Source organism: Panulirus ornatus, chromosome 44 (genome assembly GCF_036320965.1).
Source record: "Panulirus ornatus isolate Po-2019 chromosome 44, ASM3632096v1, whole genome shotgun sequence".
Lineage (NCBI taxonomy): Eukaryota > Metazoa > Arthropoda > Malacostraca > Decapoda > Palinuridae > Panulirus > Panulirus ornatus.
In genome coordinates this window covers 14,612,101-14,625,323 of record NC_092267.1, presented here as the reverse complement: position 1 = coordinate 14,625,323, position 13,223 = coordinate 14,612,101, and the positions used below count along the sequence as shown (strand labels likewise).

The 13,223-nt window shown below is 42.1% G+C and overlaps 1 protein-coding gene across 4 annotated transcripts in view; it reads right to left on the bottom strand.

Moving 5' to 3' along the window:
- Positions 1-4,598, bottom strand: part of LOC139762776 (mitogen-activated protein kinase kinase kinase 7-like) — a 116,465-nt gene extending 111,867 nt beyond the window's left edge. For 2 of the 4 annotated variants that reach the window (XM_071687914.1, XM_071687916.1), the window contains exons 1-3: positions 4,430-4,598; positions 1,454-1,543; positions 898-1,036 (exon numbers count right to left, since the gene is read on the bottom strand). In XM_071687914.1, the coding sequence (XP_071544015.1) occupies positions 898-1,036; positions 1,454-1,543; positions 4,430-4,504 (304 nt within the window). In that variant the 5' untranslated portion in view covers positions 4,505-4,598. The remainder of the gene's footprint in view (positions 1-897; positions 1,037-1,453; positions 1,544-4,429) is intronic. The other 2 variants (XM_071687915.1, XM_071687917.1) reach the window with 1 other exon arrangement.
- Between the last annotated feature and the right edge of the window lie 8,625 nt (positions 4,599-13,223).

Genomic DNA, 13,223 nt, shown 5'->3' with positions numbered 1-13,223 from the left:
GTGCTCTATGGATCTGAAGCATGAATTTTAAACAAAAATTAAAGGATAGGTTGAATACTGTTCAGAGAACAGTCTGGGTAAACCACAGAAAGATACATGAAGTCTGATAGTGGACAGAATGCCTCGTTTCAGTGCACTATTCATGACAGTTAGAGAGTGGCTGTGAACAAATGAGGCCATTGCTTCATCTGTTCCTGGTGCTACCTCACTAACACAGGATCACTAAACATACTAATGACTCAATTTTAAGAAAAGACTCTTCTTTAACAGAGGAATCTTTTCAGTTATAGATACTAAAGCTGTTAAGTTAGCAATGTTTACCTTATATTTTAATAATACATGCCACTGATCAGAATCTGGTTAGAGTTTGGATGAAAAGAACTACCAAGTTTAAATAATGAGCTTCAGGATATTTGCAATATGGTGGAATAAGTTCCATGATTTACTAATATCTAACACAATTTTAAGGCAAATTCATTCTTTTGTATCACATCCAATGATCTGTCACAAAAAATTTACTATGCAGTCTGGGAGTTTTTCTATGCAGTCTGGGAGATCTTTTCATGCAATACATTACAACATTCTGGCTAAAATGCTTCAATGGGTAAGACCAAAATGAGAAGAAAAAACATCCCTAGTGATGTAGAAGGAAAAATTAGTTAAAAAAAAATATTATGAGGAAAAGCTACGAATTCTGCAGGACATTTTAAACTTAACAGAAAATGCTAGAATTCACATTACATTCTCAGGAATAGCAACAACTTGACTACATCATGCATAATGCAATAATAATTCACAGCTAAACATGAATCCTATAATTTCTTCAAATCATGCAAATTCTCATGAATTTAAATACGAAAGCACAGAGAAGGATAGAGAAACAGCTTAGAAACTCACAGTGATAGAGTGATCCCCCATCAGCATATTCAATGACAAGACACTTGTGAATATCGGATACGCAGGCTCCATGCAAGTAGATGATATTGTCATGTTGTACCCGAGCCAACTGCTGAACTTCATTGTAAAAAGCATTAACCTAAAGGGGGGACAAAAGCACGTAAATTTCAAAAACTTGCATATATATGTGAGCAATCTTCCTTTTAAATGCACAAAAAATTTACCATCAAGACTATTTCATATGGCGCTACTAATACATAAGACTTCATCTTCAAGATGTGCAAAACCCAGAACAAAATTTTCTTCAATATTTCAATACGGCTTTGAATCACATAAGATTCAACAAAGATAACTCCTTCCTCAGCTGACTAAATTTTTGATGATTAAAAATTACAGCATAACTGGTGACTGCAGAGGGTCTACTTCCAATTATTAGAAATTCTGATACAAAGTACCATTACTTTACCCTGTTTATGCTCGATGTTTATCCTCTTTTTTTCCTCAGTGATCATGATAAAACCCTTAAAGGAACACTGCACTGAATACAGTAACGTACCTCAGACTCTGTTTCCACTTTCTTTACAGCTACTGTCAGGCCTCTCCACAATGCTTTGTATACAACACCAAATGATCCCTTTCCTATACTCTGTAAATAAGAAATTTAACATGAGGTACTCATGATAAATAACCACATTTCAAATCACATATAACTAGAATTAAATCAACATCTTATTTCTCACATACAAATAAATGATAAGCAATCACCCTTTTATCATAATCACTCAAATTAAAAGAAAATGGTTTTGTATGTTGATGCAACTCAGTAAAATCATGTACCTACAGTACAGTTCATGTCTAGTAGAAGCCTGACTTTTTTTTAGTAACACGAGATGGAACAGGCAACTGAATGGCAACCATGGAAGTAAGTAACAATGTTGAGACAGGCAACATCCTGAGTGTAGAGAGGATACTGTGACTCATGTTTGTCTGAAAAGGTGTGGTTTCAGTTGGATGTATGTCTGGCTGGGTGGTGCTTAAGAATGAGTTGGAAAGGTCATTGCTTAATGCATGTCAGGTCATTTCAATGTCTGTGTGTTTGTCAGCACATATAACAATGCAAAACACAAAATAAAGCTCTCACAACAGTCATTAGCTTGTACTGTGTTTATGGGCTCCATGTACAAGTGGTTACAATGCAAAGGTTACGTTACCAATATCAAGCCTATATCATCATCAATGGGTGGAATGAGGTACAGTCTTGACATGTACTTTACCGTTCCACAGGAGTCCATCATTTCCATGTTCCTACACAGAGTGCACCCTCAAAGCTGCAGGAGCTCCATAAAGGGCTCTTGGGGTTGTAAAATAATAACAATATCCCACATGTTTAGAACCCAGGCATTACAAACAGCTATAATATTGTTCTGACACGAACTATAAAATCATCGTACTATACATCTGTTTATACATTAAACATCATCTTCATAACCAATTAACCAGTCTATGTATCATTATCATCCAAAGAAATAAAATAATTCTTAAAAATTTGGGCCAAAATGGTAAACTAGTCCGCCAAAGACCTGTTCTGTACTTCTGCCATGTTAGGTAATGGTTCCAAGGGTTCAAATCCATTAAAGCCACTTTTAACATGTGGCTTGGTAATGAAGGAATGAAAAAAGTAAATAATTTTACACCAACCAAATTAAACACTGATGTCCACAGTCAGAAATATTGAAGTGAAGGGCTGGGCAGACCTGTCCTTTGCCAGTCAGTTGGACTGGGATTGAGAATCCAAGCTCCAGAAATTTATTTCCCACAAAAGATGCATGGCTATATGCATTTGACCCATCCCATGGGAACAGGAACCAACTTTATGATGATATGTGGATATATTGATAGTGTAGGTAAAGTAAAGATTTAAAAATGGAAATAAAATCCACCCATTACCTAGAGTAATAAAAGAAAATAGATTTTCCTCCACATGCAATTTCTTGCACCACCATGTTAAAATTCATAACTATGATTTTCCATCTAAAATTTCATTGACTTCAGTTTGTTGTTATTTGTTAGGCTGCAGGAATGACTTCATAAGGTGTCTGAAAAATGAAAAATACTTCAATTTCCAAAGTGGAACCCTATAATGCACTTAAGTGAAAAATTTCTGCGGAGAACCCTGTATATCAGAAATCTTGAACAGAAGACAGGCCAGATTACAGGGGGAGCTCAACATAATTAATCCTAAAAAAAAGAATGAGAACAGGTGTTAATAAAGCATCTCAATAGAGAGAACTATTTTCTGGACAGAAAAAAAAATTTGATATAAGTTCAAGACCTTCCCATTTCTACCCTGTGCACATCAACCAATACCATTCAACTGCATACAATCTATACATTATGTTAAAGGAAGCAAAGTAATCTGGGCTCATTTTTTCCCATGAAAATAACTTTAAGGGATTATGATATGAAGATCACAGAATATGGGTTGAATAACCTAAAACTAACCAAATTGTTTACAATAATCAACTGAACTAGTGAGAACCTCAATCAACTTTCCTTAGGGGCATTTTTACTGAACTGGCCAGGACACCAGGAGGCAGAGACCATGCCTGGGATGTCTGTAAGGTTCACTGGTCTGCCGGCCTTAAAGAAATTCTCTCCCTGCACTTTAGGATAGGGATGGATAACAGCCCTCCATAAGCACTACTAGACATCATGAAATCAAAATTCATCTTTATCCTCAGAAATGATATATGTATGTATATTTGAAAAAACATTCCCTCCATAGGGAAAATCTCTAAATCCAGTATTAATGAAACACAAAATAAACAATTCCAGCATGCAATAAAAGAAAATTACCAGCAAATTTCAAAGAATATCAAAATTAAGGTATATGTCACAAGTGTTTCATTGATTTATACATTAACTAACCCTTAATTTTCTCAGATCTTCATAGCCCTCCCTATTACTATCCTACAAATCACTGTAAGAGAAATATTCTCAGTCACAGTCCACTAATCTAACTTTATTCAACACAGAGAACACTACCAGGGCAACACAAGGTTGGTGATGCTTCAGGGATAACTTCGCAGTGCCTTTAACCTTCGTAATGACCCGCTACACTAACCAACCTCACCTCATTCATGTTAAGGACAACCCTCTACTATGATGTACCACCTAAAGAGACCGTCTTAAGTCGACCACTATTAACCGGAGCTACAATGACCAAACACACTTTAATCTTGCCAGACTTGAGTCTTTCCTCATCAACATGACTTCCAAGGGGGAAAAAAACGCTGTAGGTGTGAGACATTTAACACCTAAAATCACTTTCGACCCAGCGAACTGGACAGCCTGACTGGCATCCCCACCCACGCCATCCCTATGATCACGAAGACCCAGAGATCAGACTACGTAAGGATTCTGCACTCACTTGGGCATCAGTCTCAGCTGATCCTTATTAAACTGTGAATCGGGGGAGAAAAAAACCCATTAATTTCATAGTCAACCAATGACACGGGATAATTCCATTTACCTCTAATAGATTAACTTCATCCGGATCTATTTCTTGACAGTTCTCGATCTGGTAATCCATGGCAGAGATGTGCATCCTCTCAAGTCATCTCTTACGGCAAGTTGGCGACACAATTTTTGACATAAACAACCAATTTCCGCAAACCTTTCCTGACAATAAACTATGGAACCATATGATTCCCCAGCTGATTGAGACGAGCCGATCCGACCCCGCTTACACCCGACTTGACCGCCTAAGTGCAGTTAAGGCGGAGGATCCAACACTTTACCCCGGGGGTCTCGGGACTTATGGGCCTTCTCTCGCTGGGAGCAAGACAATAACAAGTGCGAGTCAGACACCGCACCAATGTTAGTGACACACTTATGACTCCCTGGATGAAATGGCGGTAATTAGGGGTTAATTACAAGGGATCTGGGTATAATGAGGGACTTAAATGATGCTGAGGAGGAAGACTTACCTGCCCGGGGAGCCAGAGACTCGTACGTGGAAGGAGAGGTAGTATTTACAGTGCTTGGTGAACGATGGTTTTTCAAAATACATCGTTCCTCTCCCGAGGTTACTATACCATATCAAGTGGAAGTTTAAGCTTCCAGTTTTACAACTCGAATCCAAAAGATTAACTTGATTTCTCTTGATCCTTTCATTAAGGATGTAATGTTCCATAGGAACATTTATATAGATTCAAGACCCAATTTTCCTGACGCGGTACATTTTTCCAACTATTGAAACTTTAAAAAATCATGGTTAAATTCGCATTTCTGGAGTTGCCAGTTCTATGCCTTGATTTCATACTTTGGGAAAAGAATATCTCACAGAATAACTTTACGTAAGGTATCAGTTCTTGAGGTGAGAAATGAGAAACAGTGCTTGACTGTCCGACTAGCATGCAAAATAGCGCCTGACTCACCGCTGCCGACAAGTTGGCATCGAAGGTCAAACGTTATTTTGCCGACTAGTCGGCATCAAAGGGTTAAACGTTACTTTTGCCGACGAGCGAGCACTAGTGGACCAAACGTTATTTTGCCGACTGTCTCCTACGTGTGCCGCTATTCAGTATACACTAAATGCTTTCTATGACCGTCCTTGACTGAAATGAAGGCAATGAAACGCGTTTAATTTGGCGGCATTCGTCCACAAGATCACAGCACCGACCTTGCCTCCTCCTAACATGACGACAACTACCCAGAGCAATTCGCCTCATGGATGGACCATGAATGGCCATACCATGACGTCCATGAGGGTGACGTGATGTGCAGGAGGAACCAGGGTGCGCGAACCGTGCCGACTTTCACAGTGGAGGTCACAGACCCACAATGTGTCACCTGTCCTAAGGCGAACACAGCCCTGTAAAGTGCATTGTTGGATCTCGTGGCTAACCTGCTATTAAATGGTGGCGAAGCCATTTTCTTAAAAAAAAAAAAAAGGTTGGTATTGGTTACTTATTTCAGCTTTAGAAGCGTACTTAACATCCTTGCTCTTATGTGTGTTTTACGAACGCGTCGTCATGTGGTACGACGGGTCCAAACACCTAAAATGACAAAAATTGAAAGGAGTTTCGTGAAGAATCACAAACATGGTTGCTTTTGGGGGAGCAAAAATTGAAAGGAGTTTCGTGAAGAATCACAACTCAAACATGGTTGCTTTTGGGGGAGCAAAAATTGAAAGGAGTTTCGTGAAAAATCACAACTCAAACATGGTTGCTTTTGGAGGAGCAAAAATTTTCATCACCTGAAATGGCTTCGACCTCTCAATACCAAACCCACCCTGGGCTTCTCACGTTTGACCAACATCGCCCTTCAAGCTGGCCCAGAGATGTTAACATTCACCAACAAATTAAGATTCTTATAATTAAGAATATTAACCTACCATAAACCTTATTTTTCCTTGGGGATAAAAAGCGACCTACCGTAAACTTTATCTTTTCCCGGGGATAAAAGCGACTAAGCAACGGGCGCGAGGTGCTGGAAACTCTCTCCTCCTGTATTATCACTTTCGGAATTCTAGATATCCTTTATATCCGACATCAAAGCGAAAGAAATATGCCTCGTGTCGATGCACTAAACTAGTACATTCCTAAAATCTTTCCTCGTGAATACGGAGTAACACAGCCGCCCTTCCTTTAGCTGCCTTGTAGATAACTCGGCTTCGAGTAAACAGCCATTTCGATACACTAAATAATCTTTAAAAAATAAATAATTGTTTTACCTTTACACACACACACACACACATATATATATATATATATATATATATATATATATATATATATATATATATATATATATATATATATATATAACTCGTTTTTCACTTCATTCATTCACCGTAGCAAATATTGATATCAAAGAAAACGCTCCGACTGTGAGAATTGGGGGGACTATAATACAATTAATTTCAGGCGTTCACTGTTCGCTGGAATTCCTTACTGAACTCTAGATGTTTTTTAAGAAAATACTGCAATGAAAAATGCATGCTTACATATGATGGGTGAGGGGGCGAAGGTTCTGAGAGCGCTGAAGAATGTGTGGAATGAGAGGTCGTTATGTTTAAATGTATATCACTTCCAATACCAAATGGATGCGAGGCATGGGCTATAAGACAAGACTGTACGGAGGAAGGTGGATGTGTTTGGAAATTGAATGTTTGAGGACAATATGTGGTGTGAGGTGGTTTGATCGAGTAATTAATGAAAGGGTAAGAGAGATGTGTTGTAATAAAACGTGTGGTTGAGAGAGCGGAAATGTTTAAATGATTTTGACATATGGAGAACATGAGTGAGGAAATGCTGACAAAGAGGATATATGTATCAGAGGTGGAAGGAACAAGAAGTGAAAGACCAAACTGGAGATGAAAGGATGGAGTGAAAAAGATTTTGAGCGACTGGGGCCTGAAACATACAGGAGGGTGAAAGGCGTTCACGGGATAGAGTGAATTTAGAAAGATGTGGTATACCAGGGACGACGTGTTGTCAATGGACCGAACTAGGGCATGTGAAGCGGCCAGGGAAAACCATGGATAAGTTTTTATGGCCTGGCTGTGGATAGGGAGCTGTGGTTTCGGTGCAATACACAAAACTAAATGGACGTGAACAAGCACGGCCTTTCTTCGTCTGTTCCTAGCGCTACCTCGCAAACGCGAGAAACGGTAATCAGGTATGTGGGGGGACACACGTCGGTATAATACAAATTACATACTAAAAAAAATGATTTGGTGCTTAGATAAAAAAAGAAATACGCATAAAGTGCACTGATAAAAACAGATATATGGAGACAAATACAGAGACGCGTTACTGATAAGAACAGATTATTCAGATAAAACTGACCTTGACATCCCTAGCAAGAGACGTACGTTATTATAACTCGTGATATAATGTAGCAGTATAACATACACCTTATACACGGTGGATATGTTTGAATACAACGGTGGCCTGCGCGTCATGGGGTATATAATACCGGCTTAATTCGCGCATTCACGGCCCGCTCTCAGCCGAGCGGCCTCCCGATTTGGCGGTTTTTTTTTAAGAGAACGCCAAAACCACAATGGAGATAACTAACCTTGCGCACGCGCGTGGCCTGCTGGGTTATGCCCTTTGAGCACGACCCGTTGAGCATGACAGAGGGAGATGCAACGGCGACCAGAAGCAACGCTATGGAAGGAAAGACGTGACAGGAACGTGGACAATATTGTTGTTGTTAGAGTCACGAGAATATTTGGAGTGATCTACCACCAGGTGTCAGGACTTTGAAATCATACGACTCGACGGATACTTCCGTATCAGTCATCAGTCAATGAAGCTGTTCGAGAGGGAAATACATATATGTTGAATTCTTTGATGAATTTCGTTCCCATGTTAGCAAAGACCAGGATTCGAACCCAGGCGGATTGTGAATACGCTTCATGGTCGAACAACACTAGACCGCTAAACCACGCTGGTCTATAGATATTCTTTTTAATTATCATTTTCGTTAGAACAGAGTCTTCTCTGACCAGACCATTTCTCCCCGATACCTAATTGCAATGATAATCTCAGTTCACACTTTCTCATAAAACTCCCGGGGCAGTACATCCTCAGCATGGTGCTCTCTCTCTCTCTCTCTCTCTCTCTCTCTCTCTCTCTCTCTCTCTCTCTCTCTCTCTCTCTCTCTTCCTGCGGGGCCAGTGTGCCTGAGTGAGCGTTGGTGGGTGGGGATGAGCCTCATGCTTCACTACCCTGTCTATCTACCCCAGTACACCAGAGACTTGTTCCACCACCACCGGCCTCTGGCGGACAACCTGGTCACGGGCCATCAAGTCTCCCACTCCCCATGTTCTTTCACGTCTGTCGGGGGGGGGAGTGCCCTGTGATGTCTCGCACGCGCTATGTACGGCACGCTGGCCGGTGTACGAGGTAATCAACTAACCTCATCACATGGCACGTACCAGGTCCCCCAGGCAACGCTGGCCCTACATGTCCCCCTACCTATCATTGCCTCTCTCTCCCCCCAACCTGAACAACGACGCCCAAACCAGACGACCAGCCGTTCGATACCCGCCCCGAGATCCCTATATATGTGCCTCGAAGTGTGGAGCAGAACACCCTTTTGGCCTGGGAGTCCCTCTTTACCGTAGGGGATGCGACAGCGCTTTGAACTGTCCCTCCAGCAGTACTCAATCTTTCCCCCCGCCTCCTCCTCGCGTGTTTCGCTTGTCCTGCAGAGCCAGCGATGGCCTCGGCTTATCTCAGGTCCCCCTCTGCCTGTCGCCCTCTCCCTACAAGGGTTGGGGGCACAGCGCGTGCCTTCCCGCCCTCCTTCCTCCTGGGGGATGACCGTCCGTGTTGGCGCCACTTAGCCCCGAGGTGTCCAGATCTTTGAAGGTAAACATTAGTGTTTTTTGTTTACGTTGCAGGCTCCAGTCACGGACCAACACCAAAAACACGAACGTGAGGGACAAGTTGTGTGCACCGTGCGTGAAGATGACGACCCAGACATGTGATATCCTCCTCCTGCCGGAGGGGTAGACTACAGCAGGAGGTGTCAGTCTCCTTCTGGAGGGTCAGACTCTAACGGGAGGGGGGTAGACTCCAGTAGGAGGGCCAGACTCTAGCAGGAGGGACAGACAACATCAGGAGGAAGAGCCTCCTACAGAAGGGGCAGACTACAGCAGGAGGGACAAACTACAGTAGGAAGGTAGAGTCCAGTAGGAGACGTGGACTGCAGCAGGAGGGTTAGACTCCAACAGGAGGCGAAGTCCTCTGGTAGACATAGCCTCCAGCATGGTGGGGTAGAGGGGGTGGATGCCGCCGCGTTACCAGCTGAGCCTGGCTCCCCGCCAGTCCCTCACTAAATGGTAAGACATCTTACATTACCTACTTCTGCTGTAGATGTTGTTCTGATGACAGACATTTTGTATGAGAAGTCGTAAGGTGTCAATAAAGGTATATACACTAATCTTACGGTTTCCATATCTTTGCAACTATGATACAAAGAATAACATAGCCTTACATAGGCTTTAGTTTTAGAATTAGAAAGTTGATATTGCAACAAACACGGAAATTGAGTGCCCACTATTCAAGAAATATACACTAACATAATTCATGTAACGTGTTAACTGTTTTGTAGTAAGGCATTGTTGACAGACTCTAGTCCTTGGTGACAGATGAATCAATGAATTACGACTTACAGACATTTGTGAAAAACCGTCTCACAAATCCACATTTCTAAGATCATGGCGAATCTTGTCTAGTCCAGCCTGATGTAGTCTGACCTTATAATTGTGTTCATCTACATATGTGGTATTTATCTCAAACATAACAATATGATGTTCACTACTTCCCTGCCTCTTTTTCACTAAGCTCAGATATAATATGTCAAATCTCAACTGTAAGTAAATGCAAAACTGTTACGAAGACGGATCTAAAATTCCGGGGAGAGTGGAGAGGGGGTGTGAGGAGTTGCGTGGGGAGTCGTCGACAGAAGGGGTCCATTACACTGACTGATCCAAGGCCGATTGAAAACGAGTTACACTCTAACATCGTAACCCCACCACCACCATCACCGACCTCTACGTCAAACCTCCTATGAATGGATAATAACACGTACGTTTATTTCACCAAGACTTTCTCTTTTCTCGCAGCCTATCAGTTGGTAATTACTCCCTCTCCTACTGGCGTCAAGGACAGTGAGGGGGCGTGGTCAAAGAATACGTACCAGCTAAACCAATCAAAACAAAACAATGTCATCAGCAGCCAATCATAAATCAAGACAGAAAAGACGGAGGAGCAACACCTCATCATTTAAAATCGACGAGACAAACCTGAAATGACGACATAATACCACAAAATTTCAACTGTGGCGCTTGGGTGGGTGAAGGGAAGCATGAGGACCGAACATTATGGGTGGAAGGAAGCAGGAAGGCCGAACATTGTAAGAAGGCCCTGAACATTTTCCCTGGGATAGCCACGGAGGCGCGCGACTAAATTTGCCTACGCGCTAGGATGGTGCTCCGTAACCGTTGGTCGGAGGCAGGAGGAAGCCAGACAACACGTACTACTAGGTCCTCTTGAATGAGCTGAAAGTTCTCCTTTTCCTTTACGACTGTGATGTAGGCGTCAGTTCCATCACTCACTACAACTGATTTGGGTCATAATGCAGCGCAACGTGTGTGTATGTGTGTGTTCTGGGAAAAGAGGGACGCTAATTCTTCCTCTTGCCTGACAAGTAGATACAAAACTGTTTCTTGCACCAAACTCTTTGCTAGAAATACATCAATCACTTCGTTGAACCGGCTATGGTAAACCAATGAGTAATGAATGTGTGGGGCTTGGCTGTGGATGGTGGGGGGCTCTGGTTTAGGTACATAACCCATGACAGATAGCGCATGTGTACGAATGAGGCCATTGTTGGTTTATTCTTGACGCTGGCTCGCGAAGGCGGGAAAAACAAATAGAAAACAAAACTGGTCAATAACACCAAAGCTATGCACAGATGGTCTATGACTTTCTTAAGGGGCTCTGGCATCTTAAGGCAAGAGTGACGTACGGGTAACAATACAAGACGGCCTGTACAAACAACATCTGAATTGCTTCATTTATGTTTGTTTACAAGATCACGGGAGCTAATGGCGAAGGCTGGTACCCCGGGGCAAGTGACACCACACAGCAGGGCAGGACCTGCATAGCGCCAGGATAGCCACACAAGAACCAAGGGCTGACGTCACATGACACGAGAACAAATATGTAAAGTAAAAAAGATAATTAGAGGGACAAGAGAGTGCTACCCTCGCTGGGGCCACACCAACGCTACTTATTATCATTATTATTATTACTATTATTATTATTATTATTATCATTATCATCATTACTGTCATTATCATTATTATCATTATCATTATCATTATTATTATTATTATAAATACTTGATCGCCGTCCACAGCGTCAGCGAGGTAGCGCCAGACAAAGAATAGCCCATCCACACACACACACGCAATATATATATATATATATATATATATATATATATATATATATATATATATATATATATATATATAAATGGTCGTTAAGACAGACAAGGGACAGTGAGGTTGCAGCGGGACTTCATAGCGTCTTCCAAGTTTGAGCAAGACACATCGCCCCGCTTGTTTACATGTACAGAGTGAGTGTGAGACTGACGGATGACAGGGGTCTCTCGCGAGGGATGCCACAGCGATGAGACGAGACGAGTAGTGCTGGAAGCGAACCAGAGCGACCCCAACGAGAAGCAACAGGTGCCGAGGAAAGAAAAGGGGACGAAGAAATATAATAAAAAGATGTAAGGAAGAAGAATGGTGGGAGGTCTGGTGGAGATATGTGGGGAATGCGTGTGTGTGAGTGTCGACAATCACACCAGTACTAAACTTCACAAGTACAGTACATTATAATTTAGCGTTTGTCTCAATTCATCGGCGGGTAAACCAATCTTTTCGCTTTAAATTTCTTTTGTCTGAATATTCGCTTTCGTGCTAGCAATTGCCCACTTAACCTGTGTTATCTTTGAGCATGATCTCGTGTATCTAAAATTAATTTACCGCGCTCAAACATGGCCGACGGGGTTTAGCAAAACACCCGTGCCTCGTCTCAAGCGATGGCGACAAAGATAACGCACCACCTCCTCCTCCTCCTCCTCCGCCGGCCTGAAGCTCATGCCCTCCGTATATACGGGCTCGCAGAGTGAAAGCCAGCGACAGAACAATGGGGTTGGGTGGGAAATCGGATACAGCGCCATAGGAGCTGTAATAGTGGGTAGGCCACACAACCAGCATCATGGTACATACCAACACGGTATAACGCTGCCCGTAACGAGCTTGTCCAGGTCCTGCCGCCTCACACGGAGGTGAACGACACAACAGCCAGAGGTCGTGAAATGCTTCCTGTACTGAACAAATAGTTGCACAGCTCACATGCACCTGTACTCCAGGTCACACGTGCGAAAACACTCCTTTATTGGACATACTAGAGACTCGACAACAGCGAACTTGATATAAAACCAATATTCTAATGTTTCTGATAATCAGTATAGACAAAGAAATAACAAAAAGCAAAAACTAGAAGACAAGGAAGACGTAAAACTAACAGATCTCGACAGCACCAATTGTGGATAACTCGCTTGGTTCCCACGTAGTCCCAAACCCTTGAGAAACGCTCAAGTCATCCATCAGCATACAAAATGACGAAAACTTCAAAACCCAACGTGCTACTCAGTCCCAAAATTACGGAGAAATAACTTTATAAAGTGTGCTACAAACGTATTTCTATATGTAAGTGTAGTTGTATACG